The sequence below is a fragment of the Diospyros lotus genome, chromosome 13 (assembly GCF_014633365.1).
Source record: "Diospyros lotus cultivar Yz01 chromosome 13, ASM1463336v1, whole genome shotgun sequence".
Classification (NCBI taxonomy): Eukaryota; Viridiplantae; Streptophyta; class Magnoliopsida; order Ericales; family Ebenaceae; genus Diospyros; species Diospyros lotus.
Window position 1 is genome coordinate 40,143,785 of NC_068350.1, and position 23,722 is coordinate 40,167,506.

Sequence of the window (23,722 nt, forward strand, 5' to 3'; positions counted from 1 at the left end):
ATATAACCTTGAATTGCAATTAATCATGATCAACCCAAACAACAAATCAAACTGGCCGTTTAAGTCATCTAATTTATATCTTCGCTGGCAAAGGAAATACATTTTGAGATGTTTTCTGGACCTTCAAATTCAGTATTCGAGCTCTAGTCAGGAAAAAAAAATTAATAGTCAGAGCGATCCTAAAAGTTGAAAATCACTTGTCGTGCTCACGTTTGCGGAGGGACTAGGGATCGAATTGGTCGTTGAGTCATTTGATTTACATCTTCTATTGATATTATAGGGTCGAACAGTGGAGGCCGCTCGTAATGGTGCATCAACAAAAAAAAAAAAAAAAAATCAATTAAACCTAATTCAATTAAATTTGGATTCAATTGGTATCCATCATTTCAAAACTTGGTGATCTAAAGACATGTTTATGAAAACATCTCTTATGTTTTAAAATTAGCTTTATAAATTATTGTGGTTTTAATTTTGTTTATGTACACCCTTTCATTAATTTTAACAACTAATATCGTTAATTTTGATTTTGATTTAAAATAATATTGTTTTATTTTTAATATTTAATAATTGATACATTAGATGTGCATTCTTCCCAATCATGTCATATTAGAAAAATGTCCTCTCAATATTCTAACTTCTACACTAGATATGGATTGAACTGTCACATGATATTTTGATCCTAACTCACGTACTATTTTAATGGGTGAACAACTTAACTCTTAAAATATACTACAACCCTAGGTGGTGAAGAGCAGACATCGAGGTGCTAAATTTTCTCGTTGATGTGAGCTCTTGGGGAAGATTTGCTTATTATTTTTAGAGTAACTTTTATCTGTTGAGTGACGATCCTTTCACTCGACATTGTAGATTCAGAAAAGCTAACTTTAGTCCTTACTTAATAGGTAAGTTATTTAATTAGACCATATAAAATTAAAATTAATTAAAAATAAAATCAAAAAAATTGAAAAATCAAAAGAAGAAGAAAAGTCACTAGTTGGAAGGTATCACCAATCAATGACTTCTTCTTCCTTTTCTTTTTTTTTTTGTTTGTTTTTGTTTTGTTTTATTAATGTTGTTAGTGTCTCCTTTTTATCATAATAGAATTAATTGTTTTTGTCTAGAGATTTGTTGAGCAGAGAATCCAATCGCTAGAATATTAAAAGTTGTTGATATTCGTGAGACAGTTAGTTAGTTAGTTGATAGTCAATGTATAGTATTTTGTTTTCCTTTAGTCCTTATTCCTTCTTTTTTACTCAAACTCCGTCTTCCTTCCTATTGCAATATGCGTCAATCACTTACTATGCAACGTGTTTTTAGCCAACGACTCCATCAAATAATGAAGAAAGAAGGAGAGTCAACGACAACATCACACGATTGAATGAATAATGACACATCTCAAAATTGTTTAAAAATGAAATATTATATTAATATATGAAGTTATACAAACAATGAGGCTCAACAATAAATACTTTTCAAATACAATGATATCATCATTCAATGAAGTAGAAAGATTTTACTTAGGCGATATCTTTTGCTAATAAAATCGTAACTTATTAATCGTATTTTTATTTAACAAACATGAATGTAAATTTTTATTTTAAAATAAAAAGTTATTTAAACACTTAAATTTGATATACTTATAATAACGTTATACATTTATATTTTGTATTATATCATTAGGTAAAAAATATTAATAAAAACGTCAAATTTAAACATTAAATAACATAGAAGTAGTAGTGTTGTGCGCCGACTCCTACGACAAGTCTGAGTCATTTGTCTGTCCGTTGTTGGTCCGGTCTGGTTTTTGTCTACTTCTTCTTCTTCTTCTTCTACTACTTTTTTTTTTTATCTTTCTTTCTTCTTTCCCGCACCAAGAAGCCCAATGGCGGTGGCTTCGCGTTCCTTTCGTTTCGCTATATCTGTCTGCCTCTGCTTATGCGCCGTCATTTCGTCTTCACCGCCGCGATTCGTTTCCTCAGCGTCGCTGCCCGTTGACATCTGCCCTCCCCGCCCGCCCTTGTTCTTCCTCTACTCCATCTCCCCTCACTGCCCCTCTTCCATCTCCCCTCTACAGGTAAACACCTTTTCCCCAGATCCCTTTTCATTTCGATTTCTTTCTTTCTTTCTTTAACTAACTATTGTGTTATGCGTATTTACTTATTTACACTTTACGTTGGTTCTTGACATCGATTCCATTAAATTGAGGAGTTACGTTACGTTTTAGGGATTTAATTGTTTAATTTGGTGTGCGGCCGATCGTGTTTCTTTCAAGTGTTTGTCTTGCTAGTGTCAGAAGAAGTTCTATTCTTTGGCTTTTCAATGTGTTGTCTTTGTCATTCTTAACGAAGAGAAACTACCAAAGGTGCCAGTTCTGAACCTTTTCACAAGGTTATGATCTAATCACCGAGAGTAAATACCCAAAAGAGGGCCATCTCTGGACCTTCTTAGTGAGTGTTTATTTATCTATTTTTGTAGTTACTGTAGAATTGAAGGTTTATCTTACCCTGCCTACTTGGTTGTTGTACCCCCATTTCACTATCTTTCTAGCGTCAAGAAATATTAGTCAACCACCTATCACGTATTTATGTTTTTTTCTTCCTATGATATGGGATGGTTTCCAACTCGTTCATCGACTTCTGTTCCTGTTTCTATCAACTAAAGGTCTTCTCTTTGAAAAGTTGAAGATGAAGACTTTTTCTATTTCTGAGCTCTAGGTTAGAATTTTAGTTTATTTTTATTGGTACTGAAAATGCATAACATCTTCTTCTTGCTTATCATTATTATTTTTTGTTCTTCTTGTCATTTTCCTTGGGCAATGGGATGCAAGAAAAAGCAAGTTTTGTGTTACTTAGGTTCACGAATCGTGATACATAATGTGTTTCCAGCTGATCTTGATCTCATTCTAATTTTGTGTTATGTGATATTGCATTAGGTTAGTTATATGACACAAGTTCAATGCTCTATTTTAATATCATTAAGATGTGTAAGGCGATGAATTTGGAATTTTAGTAGCTCATCTTTTTATCCATCTTAATTAGGAAAAAAAGTCCTTTGCTATCCCTGATATGTTAAAATATTGGGAATGGGGTATTCCTCTTTTGACTCTGGGCCAATCTCAGCTTTTGATTTAGTTGATTCTTTCTTAATTCATTCTCCTTTCTCCTTTCTTGCAATCATCATCTGCTCTCTACCCAAAGTGGTAACTGGTAAGCTGTTCCCCGACACCATGGGGTGCTGGTCTGCAAAAACCAATGAATCAATGCCACTTGGACCTAGGGCTTCGACCACTCTTCTTCCCTATATTTAGTTTTTAATATGTATGTGGCATTTTGGATTGTATGCTTATATATTACTAGCTAGGCAAATCATGAAACTGCTTGCAGTCTAGGTACAGTCACAGACACATTAAGATGGGCAATGCAGACACTTAATTGTAAAGGAAAAAAAAATGGATGATCTAGAAAGGGAAAAATGGAATTCTTTATGGCATTCATAAGAACAATACTGCTCACAAGTTGAGGGTCATGTTGTCAAAAAGTTCTGATGCCTTCCACATTCAATCAATTTGAAAATCAAGAAGCTAGATCATCTTGAAAAACACAGCAATGTTAATTAAAATGAAATGTAAAGCATGGCTATAGAAGAAATTCAAACATATTGAGCTACTCTTCATTAATTCTTCTCATCCTTTGCTGAAACTTCCCTAGTATTTTCTTTTTCTTTTTCCCAGTTAAAAAGTCTTGTCTACTCGTTCCATTTGCACTAATCATAAAAATTCTTTGTGGAAATTTTCTTAATTGTCATTATGTAGATTCTTTTCTTTTTTACTTTGTTGTCATTTTGTATTTTTTAAAGATTATACAATATCTTATACACCTTGTAAAGTTTGAAGATTTTTTGTTGAACATTGAGTAAGTAATATGTTTTCCAAAAATCATCAGTTCATATGGAAATTTATGACATTTAGTAATTAGTCACTATGATGCTACCGCTACCTATAAAACCAAAGAAGAAAAGACTTCCATATCATGGGCTTTCTATTTTTTTTTTTTTTTTTATTTCATGTTATCTAATCTTACTAAAAAATTGAAACATTTCTTTTCAAGATTTTGCATTGACAATAGATAGGTGGAGAGTCAAAATTCATGTAACTGACCCCACTCAATGAGATAAAAGCTTGTGATTGTTGTTGTATTTTGCATTGACATTGTTTAATATGATATGCATTATCACCATTAAAACACCCAAAAGATTTCCTTGAACCTCTTCATTTTTTTTTTTGTTATGTTTATTTACTTATAATTTTCACCCTCTTTGGGTAGAAAATGTCTAAAAAAACAAGTCTTGACTTTGAGCGTTGTTTATATAAAATCTAATACTTCCCTCTTAAATGAGAGCCATGGGGTTCTCCATTGCAAGGAGAAAATAGGCAATTCACCTAATCGAAAGGTCTTTCGCAAATTTACTTGGGCTCTGGAAAAGACAAATAGCTAAGAAAGTTGGTGATTGCAAATTGCATGAAGTGCTAGTGAACTGTGGGCCCCAAGAGATTTTTATAGGATTTTACTAGATTCTTGTGCGTTTCAAGATTACTGTTTTGGAATCATTATAAATATTATATTTTTCTAGTAATATGTATGTATATGGAAGGAGGCTTGTACTGAACCATACGTCTAGACATTTATTGCTACTATACTAAAACCATTTTTTAGTCAACCAAGGTCAAATGTCCACTTTAAAAATAAGTAGTTTACTATGTAACACCGACTCTCATATACTAAACTAGCACAAATTAACAAACTGAAACTTTTCGTCATGACCTACTTAGACTTAGCACAATGTCACACCCTGAGTGTTTCCCGAGCTGAGTTGTGCTAAACCTAGCCAAAGACATGCTCGGCATTCGTTGTCAGCCTAACCTGCTATGCCCACGTGCAGAGGTCGAGTGTTGGACCCAACCTTTCTGTTTCAGCCTTGGAACCACCCTTAGAAGCTAGCTAGGCTCAAGGCTACCCTTCCCTTTAGAGAGAGAAACTCCCCTAAGACCCTTTCTAGAGAGAGCAGCTCTCAAACTAAATTTATATTAGAGAAGTGGAGAATGAACTTGGATGATTACAACTAAGCATGGGAGATCCTTTATAGGACTCCGCCTTCTAATTGTATGGCCTAGATTGACTTGATCCAATGTCCCACCAAATGTGTTCTTTCATATGGAAGTCTCTCAGCCTTTCATCTATCCAACCTTTCGTACTACGAAAGAACCCTAGACTATCCTGGAGACACCTAGAACCTTCTAGAATATTCTGTTGTAGTTAGAGAATGTAGATCTTCACAAAATATCTGCCATACAATTGGCCTAACAGCTTGCCCAGTCATCCCATTCTGTCTGCATAGCGCCTGTGTGTCATGCTCCTATGTAGATGCCATACAGTACACCCAATTATCATTCCTTGCCTGTGTGGCATCTGCATGGTGCTTGAGCAGTTCCTGCACAACCACTGGTCCTGCACACCCAATAAGCCAGAAATGCAGCCACCTGCATCATACCCTTGTCACACTGATGTGGCTTTTTCATAGCTTTTAACCCCAAAAATTTCAGGGTGTGGTAACCAGCTTCTATTGTGACAAGACTAAACTTAAAAATGTAATAGTGGAAAGATTAGCTTAAAGAAAAAGCTATAATGAGTGTTTTATGACCACTAAAAAAGCTAACTTTTTTTGTTACCCATTTCTATAATGACCTGATTTAGAAATAGTAACACCCTTAGAACAATTGAATTGTTATATATTATGAAAATAGTTGCATAAAAACATATAATATATTTGATCTATTTATTATAGTGAAAAAAACAAAAAGTATTTTTGTATGCTTTTGGCGCCACCATGCTTTCTCCCCAAAAAATACATAAATGAATAAATAACTAGAAAATGAAGCTACTAAAAAGGCTGGTGCTGAAGGAACCCTTATACAATGCATTTTCATCCATATAACTGTTATTCTTAAATGCTTTAGTATTTTTCTTCTCTCTCTAAACTCTCTCTATTGTTGGACTTTTAATCTCTATCAATTTGGTTTAGTGGGTCAAGCAAGCACAGTTTAAATCTTCTAACATGTCATTTACTTTTGTGTCAGGGTTCAATCTTGTTCTTCAGTGTAATGATTTTTTCTTTTGTGTTTGATTTGGGTCAATCAAATTCACATATCAAATGGGATCCATTGGGTTCTGTTTAGTTGGTACACTCTTTCTCTCTCTCCTCCCTTTGAATATGTATTTAAGTTTTTATATGCGTTATGTTATGAGGAATTTGATTTTCTTCTGAGGACTGGCAGTGATGAATTGCATGGTTGAGATTGAGAGGAGGCTTGTTTTGGTGATCATGGTCTTTGTGGGTGTATGGACTGTAACGGTATAGTGGCTAGTAGTGAAGGAAGTACGCTAGACTCTTCAAATTAGTTGTATTAGTCTGGTAATTTTGTTATGAGGTACCTCCATGGCCACACAAGACAGTATGACATACAGTAAATGAATATGGTTATCACCATGTAGCAATTCTTTTAGTGTTCCCATTGTGATTATCACAATTTGACCTGGTTACAGTTCACAATTTCAAACGCGGTTCAACTGAATGTATAGCTCTTAAATCATTAAAGACATAAATCAAATAAAAGTATTAGTTATAAAGGAAGACCCAATATTTTAGTAACAGCTTATATGCGGTTCAACTGAATATATGGTTTTTAAATCACTGAAGAAATGAAATAAGTTTGTAGCTTGTGAGGTGTGTAAGATTAGAACAGCTCTATGGACTTCATTTGCCAAAGTTGTTGAATCGATCTCTTGGCTTAACAGCTAGGGTCCTGGACTTGGGGAGAAGGGCAACATCATTAACATTTGCTTGAATTCTAGTGCAGAGTTGGAGAGCTTCTTTAAAAGTTAAAACCACTTTCTTAGCGTCTCTTGATGGATAGATTGGACTTATCCTGGATGCTGTGGCTCTGAAGGAATGGCTTTCTAAGAATGGAGGATCCTTTTTGAGTTTGACGTTTTGGACTTATGTGTGGCATTTTGTGTAATTATCTTTCCTTTGATGGTAGAGGCTAATAAGATAAAAAAGTTAAACATTGGGTAATTTAGAGTGGTCGATTCAATTGGCAGATGTTATTGGACCAATGATGAGTAGCCAATTTGGGTCAGAATACCTACCTACGTATCTGTTTGTGGGGGAATTGAAGTCTTGATGGAGATAAGTGAATGTTATGGTGGTTTTCATCGGTAAACACTCTCCCAGGCCCAGCAGTGACTTGGCTGGAAGGGGTGCCTGTTGTCTTTGTTCTATTCATTTGGTTACCGATTCGGCCTAGATGTCTTGGATTGAGCTGAGCTTACGAAGAACAGCAATTTTTTGGGTTTCATGCATTGCCTCTGTCAATTTGACACTGAAGAGGGGCTATTGGTAAGCAATACCAGGGCTGAGCTGCCAGAGGCATGCAAATACAGACATTGAAGGGTATGAGATTGTGTTGCTTGAGACTGACGTATACGAGATAAGAGCATTGCTCTGATCACTGATACAGAAATGCAGATGTGGGAAGGAGGGCTTTGCAGATTAAGCCCTTGGTGAAGATAAAGCCACATGGTGGATTATGTGTGAGCCTGATCCAAGGAAGGAGCCAGGCTTCCGGGCCTGAAACTAAAACTTGCACCCTCAAAGGTCCAAGACTTGATGATGGCCCAAAAGGAAATCGGGTTGAAGACCTCATCCACATTAAGTGGACTGTGCTTTTCCTCTAGGGACTCTTCTAGAGATCAATTTTCTTCTTCAGCTGGTGACTTCTTAGAAGCCCATTCCTAGTCAGCCCTTAGATTAGAAATATTAAACCAGGGCCAATTCTAGGTTAAAGAGAATACAGGCTTCACACTCACAGCAATGGATTGCAAAGGTTTCCCTCTTTTTTTTTTTTCTTTTTTTTTTTTTTTTTTTGAATGTGGTGGGGCTTCTGAGTGCAGTCTTGGCATGGGGGTGATGAGGCTACTTATTAATTTTGAAGAGAGATGGCCAGGGATTCTAGTTAGCTCCAACAACATATCAAGCCTTAATCCCACTATGTGTGGTTGGCTACATAAATTTTAGCTTGCCAATAATTTAATCTATGGCATTTTCTGGGTTCTAGTTACCTCCATTCATCTTATAAATATTCAACCTAGCGTGTCTTTTCTTGAACACCGACTTGTGAAAGATAGATCTGACACAATTGAAATCATGCAAGTACAAAAATTGCATTTTTCTTTCAACTCTTCACAAGTAAGTTGCAATACAAATATTTGGATTCCACTGTTTTTGTCTTATATTCCAAATACCTGCTTTATTTCCGAAATTATATAGTAAGGTGAAGGATCAGATTGAACTGTCTCACTTATTTATATGTTTTCTGTTTAGCTTTGCTGTTAATCCAACTAATATAACACTTCCTATTAGAAACTTGTTGATAGTATCTTTTGGTTTCCTTCAGGTAGATGGCTACTACCTTGATAAAGCCCTGGCGTCCCTAAGGGGAAATGCATACATTTCTGTTCTCTTTTATGGCTCATGGTGTCCGTTCTCACAGGATGCTAGCCTGGCATTTGAAGCCTTGGCATACATGTTTCCTGAAATCAAACATTTGGCTGTTGAGTACTCTTCAGCTATGCCAAGGTAGGAAATTGGTGGATTTTTCTTTTTCTTAATTCTTTTTTCTTTTTTGGCCTAAGGATCGGAAGATAATGAAAGGATGACATTACCATCCTTTTGTTGCCAACATTCTGAAGGATCTTTTATTAAGATTGTTGTTGCGCTGAAAGTCTGGAATTTAATCTTGATCTGGTGTTTGGCACCGTGTTAATGTGAGTTGCACCATTTTTTAGTTTAACTACACTCAAGTGCTTTTTAGGTTGTATTGTAATTTTCTTTTCTTTTTTTTTCCTTTCTGTCTTTTGTTTCTTGGGGAGGGAATTTTTATTATCATTTTTGAAGTTGCAACTATAGAATTATCTTTCTGGCATGGTTTTTTATTCATCGTTGGTCTTTATTGGCTGTAGGTCATAATTGTGGCTAAACAGCAATATTTTCTTGGGACATGATCTTGTTTACTTGCTGTTTCTTTTGGGTCATATTGCAGCGTATTTTCAAGGTATGGCATCCATAGCTTGCCTTCAATATTACTGGTCAACCAAACATCAAAAATGCAATTTCGTGGTTCCAAAGATCTCCAGTCCCTTGTGAAATTCTATGAGAACATAACAGGTAATTGCTTTACCCATTGTAGAGGACTTCTGACATGTTATAAAACGAGTTGACGGGTCCATCCCGTTTGTTAGAAGAATGACTATAAGTCACTGGACAGTGAAGCAACCCCAACTCCAGTTTGCCATTGCCCTTGTAGTTTGTAATGCTTGCAGTGCTTATCTAGTTCCTTATGATTGATGGGATGATTAGCATACTTCTGATTATGTGTTATCCTAACGTGTTGACTGGAATCCAGGATTCAAACCGGTTCAGTATGTTGGTAGGGATGAATCTTCAAGTTGGATGGGCAGTGGAAAGTTTGCAATTAGATCATGGAGGAGGTGGTCATCGCTGAATGAGATGTTAAACAGGGAGCCATACTTGTTATTTTCTGCACTGTACCTTTGTCTAAAGCTGGTGATTTCTGTATTCCCTAAGGTCATATCGTGCTTCAGAGCTTTGTGGGCATCCCATGTACCACATCTGAACTTGGAAATATTTGGAGAGACAAGCCAAATGTTGGGTCCTGTCCTTCAGATAATCAATTTGAGGATGATTTGCGGGAAGCTAAGACTCAAGGCCCGGAACTTTGCTGAGCGTGCGAAGAATGCCCGGGTCTGGGCATGCTCCCTATCTGGCTGAAACCTCCCCCTCATCCTTGAGATGATCATAACCTGAAGGAGCCGAAGTTCCAAAATGTTGTCAAGTTCAAACCATGTAAAATTGGGATTGTGAAGTGGGCGATGCTATGCTGTAGGCTGTGGTTATGAAGCACAGTTTGGATTGCATCTGTTCACCTCTAACCCAACTAGCTAGAGTTGCATTGCTTGATGATGTCTCGTCTCTAGCCCTAAAGTATGTGAACTTGACAGCAGAAGCTGTTGGTGTTCTTGTCCTGTTTTGAGTTGGCTGTTCTCTGGAGAAGTATGTGAATTCCAGAAATTCTGGCGTCTGTGTATATTAGTTTGGAAACTTTTGAATAGGTAGCTGCTGCAGCCAACTTCTGTATGTCCTGTGTGATATGTAACAGTAAAAATCAATCAATCGTTCTCTCTCTCTCTCTCTCTCTCTCCAGTTTGATATATTCGCGTGGCGTGAATCCAAAGAGTTGACACCTGTCTGTGTATAATGCACACACAAACACACACCCCCCCCTCCCCCCCAAAAAAAAAAAAAAATCACGCCTCTGAATTATGAAAAGCTGGTGGCTGTGTCGTAGCTTTGCTTATCAACCATCAGTCAACCACACCCAATTTATATATATATTAAAGACAGCTGACAGGCTGTGGCTTCTTCTTCTTCTTATTTGGGCTTTCATTTTCCTTTTTTTTTTTCTTTTGATGTGTACGTATTCAATATGAAAAATCAATCCTCTGAAAACGCCTTCCTCACAGTCAAAATGTCCCAATCAACCCACCTTCACTGTCATTCTTCTCTCCTTCCCCCATTCCCATGTGGGATTAAAGATCAGAATCTTTTCTTTTTTCTCTAACTAAGAATAGACGAAGCAGAGAACCTTCAGATTCAATGTCCGAGGCCAGGGGGCGGTTCATATTTACCACATTGCGTCCTCCATAGTTTTTCTTTTTTTAATTAATTAATTTAACATTGTCAATGATGTGAGAGCAACCTTTAATCATTCAGAGAATTGGGGCGAACAATAAAAATATATAAATATAAATAATCAATCCATGTCCAAACTAGAGCCCTGTTCCAGTGGGTTTCATCATCCTCGGTGGGTCCATCTGGACCTTCCCCAATTTGTCAGCTTTCACAAGGATAAGCCTCCATGAAAAGATCATAGATATTACTATATTAAATGAATTCGATCCTCCCCATCATGGAAGCCTACCTTCTTTGAGCTTGAGCTCTCTCAACAATTGTTCCAAAACAAACCCACCCATCAGCTCCAACTTCTTGCATGCGAGATGGATCTTGAAGAAGAGTGGGAACTCCTCCCTGACGAGGGATTCCTCCAGGTCCATGATGATGGCGGCAAGAAAATTTTCTCGAGAAAATATGGGCCTGCTGCTGATCCCAAAAGCACCGTCTTCGACATGGACTACTTCATATGCCCATCATCAGTACCATCACCTGCTTCTGCTGATTCTGATCTTGTTCCGGTTCTTCCGATTCAGCTGGAACCAAGACTTGATCGGGAATCATTAAAACAAGTAGACACAATTGAAGTGGAGAAGCTGCTTAATTGTCCGAATACAGCCGAGCAGGACACTGTTTCCCAAGTTTTCTTCAAGAAAATGAAGGAAAATGAATTCGTCGACATGAAAATGGACTCCCCCAAGTCCGGTGGCATGGGGATCGTGCCTCAGCTTGAGGACAAAACCAAAACAGAGAAAGAGACTTTGAACTTGGATCCAGACACCAAAGAAGATGAGGCCGTCGCCGCCGCCGCCTCCAACATGTGGAAGTGGAGCTTGAACGGAATTGGAGCCATCTGCTCTTTCGGCGTGGCTGCTGCGGCTGCCACCATTTGGGTGGTCGTCTTTGGAGGCCACCAGAAAAGCAAGCTTCCCCATAGCCAAAAGCTTCAGTTCCAGATCTACACAGACGATAAGGTTCCAACTCTCCAAACAGATCTCAACACTACACCTATTTCAATTTGTTCATCAAAGATGGCTGTTTTTTTGAGTTTTCGCTATGAATTAAATTGAATTTGTGACGTACAGAGGATGAAGCAGGTGGTTCATCATGCTGCTAAGCTGAACGAAGCAATCTCAGCGGTGAGAGGAGTGCCCCTGAGCAGAGCCCATATTACAATTGGTGGCTACTATGATGGAATTTAGCAGAGTAGTTGGGCTTCTCTTCTCAGATCAGATGATCCCCATCTTCCACCAGATTCAGGCGCTTTCCTTCCACACATATGTATGAATCTATATATTTGCCTTTTTTGTATATGAATTAGTATATGTTCCAGAGTGTAACTAAAGAATTCTATTTCCAGCTGGTTGTATAATTGGTATACTATACTATTAATAATCATTGGTGCATATATATATATATATATATTGGTGGGTTTTAATCAATGGAATCCATTCCGGCAAGTTCATTTATAGCAGATGATCAAGTAAGTAATCTTCCAGGCTCTTAACACTGAGTCAGAAGCAAGCAAGATCAAAATTAAAAAGGATCCAACTTCCTTTGCCATGAGTCTATGACACATGAGAAGAGAGAAGAAGTATTCAACCAAAACAAGACTGGTTCGACTAAGTAATCCCTTAGATTGGAAGGGAAACCAATTGTGTACATAGTTAGTAGTGATAATTTGTATTGTACCTACAAATTAGGTGAAGACTGTGAGTCTTCTTCTGGGAAGGGGTAGCTGCCACAAGTATCTTCCTAGTGTCATCGTCGTATTTATGTCCGACAGACGAAATACTTGACAGAGTCTTCGGTGCCTTGCCCTTCCACATGCCTCTCATAGAATCAAACACTACAGTTGGTTTAGCTTTGAAGGATAAATATCATAATTTAACTCCTCTCGTGTCATAATAATCTCGGAGAACATGATTCGAGATAACTGGACTCGAAAGGTTTGGAGACAATTTTGATGTGACAAATTTGCTAAGATAACTAATTCTATTTGGTTTGATAAATTTTTGATTAATCTAAGATAATCGAGCACGAGAGTGGTAAAGATAATTCTAATAATTTCAGCTCTGTTCACATCCAAAAAAATTCAAGTCCAGCGCTATCTTTATTTAGTACAGCTTTCGCGTCATGACATAGAGCAACGTAACAAGACAATCACAAATGCATGCCAGATGACTTGATATTCTTGTTAATCCCTTAATTCAAGTTATATATATATATATATATATATTCTTGTGAATCCATTGAAGTGACTGGCTAACAGTATTTAAATTTTTAATGTGTGAAGCATAAGATAAGATAAAAGCCAGACGAGTTTGACAAGTAAAAGGTGACTTAAGCCAATCTACAAGAGTGAGTCCAAATAGAAATAGTTGATAGGAAGGGTAGGCACCCACCACCATAGCCAATGGGATCAAATTGCTACAAAAGTCAAGCATGTCAGACTAATCAATCTGGCAGTGTCAAGCTGTCTCCACGGATATTTTTATTTTATTGTTTTTAAGAAAAGGACTGAGTGGACAAGCCAAGTTAAAACCATGCAAAAAGAATACGACTATTAAACATTTTACTATTTGATAATACTTTTAATTTGTTTAATTAGCTGTACTATTATTATCAATCATTCATTTCAGAGCCTGCTTCTGCTTTATCCAAGACACCGGGCAGGCAGGTGCAGGTGCAGGTGCAGGTGCAGGCAGGCGCAGGCGCATTGAGAAAGCTCATCCAATGCACACAGATCATTTGAACCTGGACGCGTATAGGTAGGTTATATGCTTTAATGGAAACGAACAATAAACACCAAGAGGGGTGGGGATGGGGCTGGGGATGGGGCTGCATAATTGAGTGAGGTGATGTATCTGCCTTTCCAAATAAGAATGGGACGAGGGAGCAAGCCAAACCAAGCCATCACCACTCACCAAGCCAAGCAACCCATGAATAGACAGACCCATATTCCCGGAACCACTCAGAATTAACATTTTTTAAATATATATATATATATATAGGCAGAACTTAACTTCCACAACCACTCTTTTGTAGCTGAGCCATACATCAAATTGCAAAATCAACAAATGCAGCATATCCTTCATATGGGCTCAGCACCCAAGGTTAACACCGAACATGTCTTTTCTAAAGAGTTCACTTCTGGCATTAGCTGTGAAATATTACAGACGTAAATCAACTGGTAGAAGATGAGAGTATGATGACAACTCCAGAACTTGAGTCTCACGAATATTCTTCCAAAGCATCAACCTTTCTGCAACCAAAAAATTGAGGATGCATGAGATTGAAAGGCCACTTGTTGATACAGAAAATGCGTAATAACTAAACGGGCCCTGGGTGGTCAAACCTGCTGCATTGGAAGGTATAATTTGAATTCTGGCGGGAGTTCCTCTTCTGAATAAAGGCGGTCAGCAAAATATATCCTTCTAAGCCGGCAGTTTGCATGGACCTGAACTAGCAATGTCTCCACATAGTTGGTTCCATAAGCTCGTCTAGTAAAATCAGCAAGATTCAACTGAATTTGATTCCATCCCTCATCCAACTTCAAGGGCATCGTGCATATAAATGGTTTCACACGAGTCACAGCCTACATAAGATTTATGATTCTCAGTGGAGAGCACGGAGAAGAGAAAGGAGTACATTGAAGACCTTGTATTGTTTATATATCACAATCAATCCCCCCAACAAAATAATAATAACCCCCCACCTTTATATATAATATATACTCCTTTAAATTTCTGATCCACCAGAAAATAACAGGATGCCTAATCAATAAAAGCTTTACTATCTGATATTATTATAATAAATAAGATTTTGGGGGAAGGGGGGGGGGGGGGGGGGGGGAGTTTCCCTAACACTTAAAACAAAAAAGAATTCATTATTCATTTGAGATTTTCACATGAAAAGAGTAAATGTGAAAAGCTTTTGCATGACCAAATTTGGCCCAATATTCCATTAAGTCGCAGAAGGCTCACGTGTATAAAAACAATTTAACAGAGAAGAAAATAGAACACAAACAACTAACTGCAGAGCATCGTGTTAAATAATGATACAGTGGAAAAATAATTATCTCCTCCTATGTAAACCTAATAGGCACCAAACAAATAAAACAGCAATATGGGCAATAAACATACCCTCAAAAACAGCAAATAAATCACCACAACACATCCATAAACGCAAACAATTTATGCGGAAAAACCTCCCAAAGGCACTGGATAGAACATGTGAAATTACAAAAATAAAATGGAAATACAGGAGCCTTATCTAGCTAGAAGTAGAAGACAAAGATCTCCAGTATGGTCTCCATTCATCAAATTGTAGATCTGTAATACCGAACATGAAGATCAAATTTCAGCCAAATCAGACCATAAATCAACCTCTAAACACCTTGATGAAGAACTGGACAACTCTTTCTGGAAATTCCTCTAGGTGGTTGCTTCAAATTTTCTTCCTTGCTTTATATACACAAGGCAAGCATTAGAACCCTTTTTATATTAGTCCCATGGAAAATGACCAAAATAGACATTGTCTCCCATGTGTGCTTTACAAACACCATATGGGCTTGACATTCAATAGGAACAAAACCAACAGTCAGTTCTCCTCTCACTACTCACTTTAAGTTGAGCATAAAGCAGAGGCCTTCTACAAAATAAAGAGAAGGAAGACATGGAAAGGGTTTTACATGGCTTAACAGGAGGGTTGGCGTATGCCAAGTTACATGAGGCCACACAGCCATGCAATTGTTCTTAGTTGCTTTCTGTTTAATCAAAAAAGAGAGCATTGGAATGCAATTAAGCTGATCATGACATATCTACAAGGCAATTCCAGTTTTGAGACTTGCTTTTGGAAGTGTGAAAGCCAATGAAGAATGACACAGTATCACTTTTAAAGTGAAGTATGTATGATATTTATAAAGCCCACATGGAGGACAATGGCTTTTTGGGTCATTTTAAATGAGGCTTAAAAGAGTTCTAACCCTTACCTTAAGGGTAGAGTGAGGGAGAAAAAGAAATTTGGAGCCACCGCAAAGAGGAAGAAAATTTCTAGAAAAATCTATATTTAAAAGTGTCATCCAAGGTTTGATCAACAGAGTGTTTAGAGGTTGAATCACGATCTGATTTGACTAAAATTTGATCACCATGTGCACACCTCATTGCTCTACAATAAAAAAGATGGAGATTAAATTTAAATATCCCTGTCATGAGTTTTTTGGTATAGTTCACTGAACCTCTATTTTAGTGAGATTTCTCCACTAACTCTCATGAGAATTGTTTGGTTTCCAAGAAAGTAGTTTTCTTGATAATTGTTATAGTTGTATGCCTCTTGTTTTAGGCAGATAAGATTCTTGTATTTTTATTTTGTTTTGATAATTAAGATTTGTTGGACTGTAGTTCCATGGTTTTTGACTTCTTGTCTGTCATGAACCTAGGGTTTATAACAGGTTTAAGAAGTAATTGGGAAGGAATTGAGAGAGTTAGATCTAAAGAATTGAAGGAGGGGGAACAATTCAGTAGAAGAGGGAGAGGAATTAGAGAAGAAACGAGAGAGGGATAGAGAAATTAGGAAGATAGGAAGTTCAGTTTTATTTCGCACATATCATATCCAATCTCTTACATGTAGCCTTTATATAGGCCTTAGCTAGTTGTTAATTGATTCCTAATAGCACCCATTCCTAATATCTCTTAACTACTATTATAAGCTTATTACCATATTACCCCTTTATTGCTTCTTGGGTCATGACAATTCTCCTCTCCTTGAGAGAGTTCTTGTCCCCAAGAACTTGCAGTAAGTAGCCGTTGCTTCATCCAATTCCCACCTTTTCTATCTGATTTATCTTCCTTTTTTTTCTTTCTCCTTCTAGTCCTCTTCTTCTTCCTCATTCTTAAGTGCCCAAGATCAATCCTAGGCCTAAGTTGCCCCAAAACTTCCATATGAGAAACTTTATCGAATTCAAGCCCAATACAACCACCTCCTTCTATGGCTGTCCAATCTAATTCAGTCTTGCATTGAAGAACATGATCAGCCACACCCGGTCTGATATGGTTAACAGTTGAAACTTGGAGTCTAGGAAGAATTAACTATGTCTGTGACTTCCTTTAATAGTTCATCCCAGTCCCATACAAGTAAGGTAAGCACATATCCCTAGCTGCAATTATTGCATTTCCATCCAGCCCACTGCCATGTTCTACTGCAAAACTACCAGCAGCATCCTGAAAATACAGCAATGGCGAAGTAGAATTAGGAGATGCTGCAATTTCAATCCCAGCCAATGGTTCCTCAGTGGCTGCCATATGGCCCCCATCCCAATCCTTTTTCCCAACTTGACTTACAGTCAAATTATCTGATGAAACAATATCCCTGTCTGGACCATCAGATGTATGGAAGCCATCTACATAGTAGTTCTCACCTCCAATCTGTTGTATAGACTGATTATCACCTGAATCATCAGCTTCCAGTTCTTGTAAAGTGTGGTCTACACAGATCTCTCCATCCAATCTTCTTTCTTCTTCAGAATCCTGAGTTTACCATTGATAAGTTCGCTTCCGTTTCAGCACCAACTTCCTTAATATTGACTGAATTTTTGGTCAGAACCTCCTGATTCCATGCAAACAATTCAGCAACTCCTTTTTCCTTGTGTTTGCTGGAATGAACTTCTTTTTCAACAATATCAAGTTGTCCCTTTGCCTTTGCTGCCATATCAATCTGTTCATCACAGATTCCCTTTGGATAATGCCATTCACCACCAATATCATCACTAATGTTGCATTCCTCCTTGATAATTCTGCTAAAATCGGTATACTTCTTCCACTCCACATTGGAAATAGGCAGTGAATCTGCTCCTCACCGTCTTGCTTTCTCCTTGGGCTGCTCCATTTTAAGGAAGTCCTCTTTGTTAAAACTTCTGCGATAATCATCGAAAGATTTCGTGGGGAAGCTGTAATGATACTTTTTAGTTAGTATCATCACAAACTCTTGCAATTGCTCATGTAACATGTGGCCGAATTCCTTGCTCATATCATGTACCACACTTTTTGTTTCCTTGTCCAATTAGTTGATCCCCTTCTCCAACTTCTTTTCCCATGCCTAGGGCTTCTGGCCAAACTCCTCATGTTTCCTGTTGTTTCTAGCTGAAAATGTAGCCTTCTTTTGCTGCCCTTGAGACTCCATTTGTCTCATGCATGAATTGCTCCCCATGGTCGACTTCTCACCAACAGAACACTGCAAAGACCAAGGAGTAGGAGTTTTGTACATTCCTAAATCCCACACTTCCCTTCTATGAACTAATCGGTTCTGAATTCAAATTGCCTCAACGCACACGGAATTACCGTCGGAACACTTGGTATGCTCGCCTCTAAAAAATGAAACAAAAATTCCAATTGGCTAACTTGCTTCGCCTTCCCAATTCAAACATGCGGTTGCTCGCTTGTTGGAAATTAACCACGTTGACAGCAATATCCAAAAACCGATTGGAATTCTCTTAGCTCAATCGCCGTCGAAGTCCTTCTCCCGAACTCCGAGCCTAATTACCGCTTAGCAGACACCTTCCAATTCAAATCGGAATCCCAACCTATCCGCCGTCAATCCTGATTTGCGACAACCGTGACCCACCCAATCACCGTCCACTGGTCGAGACCACTAGCTCGATCTCATAATTTACCAAAAATGCTTCACTTGATCACCAACATCAATCACCGTCAGAGATCAATAACAAAGTTGGATCTTCGCTCTGTCAACTCTCTACTATTTCTAGAATCGCCTCCTAAAAGTTTCGTTAATTCCATTGCCGCTAAGGATCGCCTAACAATTGATCGATTTATGTTGCCTAGCATTTGAAAATCAATTTCGAGATTCAACCGAAAATTTTCTAGTTGCTGCTCTATCTAGAACGCCAAATTCACCAAAATAGTCGGACTGGCACCAAAAGAAGAAACCAAAGGCTAAGGATCAACTCTAGGGGTTGCCCCTGCCTCGTCTTCTCTCCTACGCACTCTGATTATCGCCTAAACCTTCTTTCACTGGAAATCACTGCAATTGATCGCTATGGATCAGCAACCTCCAGATCTAATCTCAATCATTGATCATCGGTTCTACTGCAGTTGTTGGCTCCTATGACGTAGCTTCCTATGATTCGCCTGCTCTGTTGAATTCTCCAGACTCATCGAACCACCTCAATGGAGTCTTCAGAAACATTGTCGGAACCATCTAATATACCTTCTAAGATTACAACCTACCTTGCTGCTGAGAGCTAAACGACCTTACGGAAGACACAACCAAGGATGACCGCTCTGATACCATTTGTCATGAACCTAGGGTTCATAACAGGTTTAAGAAGGAATTGAGAGAGTTAGATCTGAAGAATTGAAGGAGGGAGAAGAATTCAATAGAAGAGAGGAATTACAGAAGAAATGTGAGGGGGATAGAGAAATTAGGAAGATAGGAAATTCACTTTCATTTCACACATATCATATCCAATCTCTTACAAGTAGTCTTTATATAGGCCTTAGCTAGCTGTTAACTGATTCCTAATAACACCCATTTACTTCTAACAACTTGTAAAATATCTCTTAACAACTATTATAAGCTTATTACCCCTTTTATTGCTCATAGGGTGCCATAATAGGCTTTTTACATAAAATTGATTGTGTTTTTATGCATGTAGTTGCTAGGATTTATTTGCTATTTTTAAGAGTTTTTTTTTTTTAAGTGGAGAAACAATTTAGAATCTAAGGGATTTAAATTAAGTAGAAAGAAAACAGAATATATGGAATGCAAATTTAGTAAAAATGCAAGAGTGGATGATGTTATAATAAAATTAGAAGACCAAATCTTACAAAGAAAAGACCATTTTCGATATTTGAGATCAGTGATTCAAAAAGATGGAGAAATCCACGAGGATGTTGCACATAAAATTAAGGTAGGTTGGCTAAAATAGAGAAATGCATCGGGGGTGTTATGTGATGGTAAAATCCCATTAAAATTGAAAAGAAAATTTTATAGGACAGCTATAAGACTAGTCTTGCTGTATGGCTCAGAATGTTGGGCAATCAAATACCAACATGAGCAAAAGACGAGTGTAGTGGAGATGAGGATGTTAAGATGGATGTGCAGACATACAAGAAAGGATAAAATTAGAAATGAAGTTATTCGTAATAAGGTAGGAGTAGTGCCAATCGAGGAGAAGATGAGAGAGACTAGACTAAGATGGTTTGGTTATGTGAGAAGGAGACTAAGAGACGCTCCTGTGAGGAGAGTTGATGAAATGGAACAATTAGTCACAAAAAGAGGTAGAGGTAGACCCAATAAGACTTTGGGAGAGACATTAAAATTTGATATGAAATATATAGATCTAAATGAGGATATGACAAAAGACAAAAATACATGGAAGTCTAGAATTCATGTAGCCGACCCCACATAGTGGGATAAAGGCTGGATATGTTGTTGTTTGTTGTTGTTTTAAGAGTTTTTTTTTTTAACTGCCCGCATGGTTGCTCTATTGGTTTGGTTCCTATTAGGTTCACATAAAAGGGGAGAATTAATTTTTTCCACGTACTGTTATTCAATCAAATATTATTCAATTACTTGTGCAAGAATAACAAACCTGAAATACAATTGTACTCAAAAACTAAAGTTTGAGCTCCGTTGACACCCCAGAAGAGAATTTTATATCTTGTCTAACATATAAATGTCAAGTCAACAAGAATGCAATGCAAAAAAAAAAGCGCATTGTAAAGCTAGTACCCTTCAATGTCACAAACTACGTAAAACTGCAAAATATCAAAAATGCATATTACATTGACATTCAATGCCAGGTGTAGTGTGAACATTTTTTCTTTCCTACTCCACAATTCGCAAGCAAGTGGCATACCAACATGTTTTGCCAGTGATAATTTACTTTCCCCTTTTGATGAAAGGTCTATAGGGTTCTTAAGGAAGGATCAAACTAGATCTTATTGAACTAAAACTGACAATGAGGTATTGCCCGGTCTAATTTTGATAGTATTCTGTGTACCACATATATCCTGTACCATGAATGGCAAAATATGTACTAAGACATATCCCCGCCCCAACACCCCCCCCCAACCCCCACCCCCCCAAAAAAAAGAGTGAAACTTTGTATGATAGGCTATACACATTTGCTTCCTTGTCTTGTCTGATATAAGGTGATTAGATATGAGAGATTACTGTCCTCTGTAGGTAAAACAATCATCATATCTCCATGCTTCAATATGAAGAGCATTGAATCTATTTGAATTTCAGAATCACAGAAACTAATGTGTTCAAAATGTTTTGCACTGCTTATGAGGTTCTCAAAGAAAGCTGCAAACATATGGACTACCATTGACATGAAATTTGCAGCATAACATCTGACATATTCCAACTTAAAACAACTCCCCTATCCAGAGGAAATCCTGAATGGCCTGGATAGAACATAATTTTAAAATGATAGTGGGTTTCATAAAGGGCCCTCTTTAGGACTATGCTTAATCAAACACATCAGGTACATGCTAAAAGCATTCTTAGCAGTATAAAGAATAGAAAATAAGATGAAAAAAATGCATTAATGCAGATAGGGAAAACTTACACACTTGAAAATTAGAAGCTCGGAAACGCCGCCTCACATTCTTGTCATCCAGCACTTGGATCTCAAATGTAAAATATTTCTTCATATTTTTCACGATCATAACTAAGTATGGAAGCTTTATACCAAGTGTTGCAGCTGGATCTGCTGGGCATGTAATGTATGTTGACTGCACATTTGATCCAACTATTTCTAGGACGTTGGATTGTATGTCCTCGTCTTGCAGTCGTTTGACATGACCGTTGATAACTGAATCAACAGAGAGGAAAAAAGAAAAGAGTAACTTCGCATGATAAAATAATTAGTTTTATAAACTAAAACAAACGTCTTCAGCTGGATCACAAGTTGACCAATGTCATTAGTTAGGGAAGCCTTTCTTCAAAAAAGAGAAGTTAAAAGCTTATGTACCAAAAAGCTCAACTTTCAATGGAAAGTTTAGAAGACCAAATCATGTTGCAGCTTAAGTTACCCATTAGTGAACAAAAACGCTAAATTTAGATAGAGATTGTTACATTTCCAGAGGAAAACAGAATGATTTGATTCTTTTTTGATTCTCTTATAGACTCTAACTATAAAGCCACATCCTCATGGTAATCAAAACAGACGGGAAACTTAATTATTTTGATTAATTCCCCTTTATCTTTATTAAGAATGAATATGAAATGAACTAATTCCTTACAAAACAACTTAACCTGAAGTTCATATTGCCAAATAAAAAAAAAAAAAAACTTAGATATACTAAATAATGGGATAAAGGCTTCTTAAGTAGTAGTAGTAAAGAGACTAAATCTACAGAGTCCAAGGATCAGGTTGTATGCTCAAAAACATTAGGCGTCAAGACAGAAAAAAAAAAACAAATAAAAGCTGAGTGCTCACCCTCTTTCTCCCATATCTGCAAGGGCTTGCTCCTACGAAAACCCAAAAGCGAAAAAATTCAAAGCTAATCGTTGGAGATGACAGAAACCTAGCATTAAGAGTACGTCACATACCCCAGGCTGTACAGGATGGAGAGAAAACCAGACTGGAATGTGTTCTTGAACATTTGGAGATGCTAATCGTTCCAAACACAACGAAAAAGAAATAAACAAAATCAGAGCGTCATCAGAAAACACCAGAAAAGAGATAAGAGGAAGTTTCAAACCCTAAAAAACACAAGCGAAGAATCATATTATAAAAGGTCGCGTCTGGGCAAAAGAATTAAGAATTGGGAAGTGAGTACCTCGGGGGATCGTAGAGGACGAACGAAAGCTAGGGTTTTCTCTGGTTCGGTCTTCAATGAATGAATTCAACCATCGCGAAATATGTTGTTAATAATAAATTTACGAATGCATTATTATTTGTGCACCCTTTAGATGTGATGTCATGTGATTTTTGTATTAATTAATTATTTTATATTATAAGTTATATCTATATAAATATATAATGTATTAAATAATAACATTTTTTTACAATTTCACATAATATAAAGTATAAAATTATGTGGATATAAATATATAATAATGTGCATTACTTTTTTTTATATAAATCACCATGTTTGACATTTTTGTGTCTTAGAAAGTAGATTAAATTTAAAGAAATAAGTTCAAAAACTTATCGTGAATAAATCAATTGAAATAAGTCACAAGAATTTGAAGTTATTGGATGATGGAGAGATTTTCATGGGCCATTTATATCTAAAAACCTATTTTCCAACCACACGAGAGACTATTGTATAAAAGAGATTTGATTTTTAGATATTATTTTATACAAAATTATGAAGAACATAGTCAATTCAATCTCAAATATTCATGCTAATTGTTGTTGTCAAAATATAACAATTAAAATTTGTGATGTGTGGGGTCCACTCGAGCTTGATGTCGGGTGAAGTTGGGTTGCCGTTAGAGATGTTGTCACGAAGGAGTTTGTTGTTAGGATGCTCACCACAAGGATTCGTCTAAAGTTTTCGCCGCCACTAGCCTTTGCCACAAGCTCTTGCCACTAGCCCTTTTACCACAAGCCCTTATCACAAGTTCTTGCCACTAGCCTTAGCCACAAGCTCTTGCCACTAGCCTTTGCCACAAGCCCTTGCCACTAGTCTTGGCCACAAGCTCTTGCCACTAGCCTTTGCCACAAGCTCTTGCCACTAGCCCTTTGCCACAAGCCCTTACCACAAGCTCTTGTCACTAGCCTTTGCCACAAGCTCTTGCCGCTAGCCTCGCCGTTAGGTTTTACCTTCACCGTTAGGTTCGCCGCAAGACCTTACCTTTGCCGCTAGGTTCCCCGCAA

General features: G+C 37.4%; 3 protein-coding genes across 4 annotated transcripts; 2 read left to right on the forward strand and 1 right to left on the reverse strand.

Annotated features, from left to right (window-relative positions):
• Positions 1–1,751: 1,751 nt before the first annotated feature.
• LOC127788448 (5'-adenylylsulfate reductase-like 5) lies at positions 1,752–10,324 on the forward strand. Its single transcript, XM_052316708.1, has 4 exons — positions 1,752–2,074; positions 8,513–8,694; positions 9,158–9,282; positions 9,521–10,324. Exons 1-4 carry the CDS (start codon positions 1,883–1,885, stop codon positions 9,904–9,906), a joined length of 885 nt encoding a protein of 294 aa, XP_052172668.1. The 5' UTR covers positions 1,752–1,882; the 3' UTR covers positions 9,907–10,324.
• A 746-nt stretch (positions 10,325–11,070) lies between these two features.
• Positions 11,071–12,308, forward strand: LOC127788449 (uncharacterized). 2 transcript variants are annotated; one of them, XM_052316710.1, is made up of 2 exons: positions 11,071–11,840; positions 11,964–12,308. In XM_052316710.1, the coding sequence occupies exons 1-2, from the start codon at positions 11,193–11,195 to the stop codon at positions 12,066–12,068; spliced, it is 753 nt and encodes a 250-aa protein (XP_052172670.1). In that variant the 5' UTR covers positions 11,071–11,192; the 3' UTR covers positions 12,069–12,308. The 2 variants fall into 2 exon arrangements, with proteins under 2 accessions (XP_052172670.1, XP_052172669.1); XM_052316709.1 differs by having other exon boundaries at positions 11,075–11,840; positions 11,952–12,308.
• A 1,538-nt stretch (positions 12,309–13,846) lies between these two features.
• On the reverse strand, positions 13,847–22,780 carry LOC127788450 (uncharacterized). Its single transcript, XM_052316712.1, has 6 exons — positions 22,677–22,780; positions 22,447–22,508; positions 22,334–22,365; positions 21,465–21,706; positions 14,225–14,464; positions 13,847–14,131 (listed from the first exon to the last, which is right to left on the reverse strand). Exons 2-6 carry the CDS (start codon positions 22,497–22,499, stop codon positions 14,123–14,125), a joined length of 576 nt encoding a protein of 191 aa, XP_052172672.1. The 5' UTR covers positions 22,500–22,508; positions 22,677–22,780; the 3' UTR covers positions 13,847–14,122.
• Between the last annotated feature and the right edge of the window lie 942 nt (positions 22,781–23,722).

Coding starts and splice junctions, on each gene's coding strand:
- LOC127788448 (XM_052316708.1), top strand. CDS start 1,883: ATGGCGGTGGCTTCGCGTTCCTTTCGTTTCGCTATATCTGTCTGCCTC. Junction 2,075..8,512: donor CTTCCATCTCCCCTCTACAG/GTAAACACCTTT, acceptor GGTTTCCTTCAG/GTAGATGGCTACTACCTTGA. Junction 8,695..9,157: donor TACTCTTCAGCTATGCCAAG/GTAGGAAATTGG, acceptor GTCATATTGCAG/CGTATTTTCAAGGTATGGCA.
- LOC127788449 (XM_052316709.1), top strand. CDS start 11,193: ATGGATCTTGAAGAAGAGTGGGAACTCCTCCCTGACGAGGGATTCCTC. Junction 11,841..11,951: donor AGATCTACACAGACGATAAG/GTTCCAACTCTC, acceptor TGTGACGTACAG/AGGATGAAGCAGGTGGTTCA.
- LOC127788450 (XM_052316712.1), bottom strand. CDS start 22,499: ATGTTCAAGAACACATTCCAGTCTGGTTTTCTCTCCATCCTGTACAGC. Junction 21,707..22,333: donor GCAGATATGGGAGAAAGAGG/GTGAGCACTCAG, acceptor CTGTTGATTCAG/TTATCAACGGTCATGTCAAA. Junction 14,465..21,464: donor TCCGAGCTTCTAATTTTCAA/GTGTGTAAGTTT, acceptor AATCTTATGTAG/GCTGTGACTCGTGTGAAACC.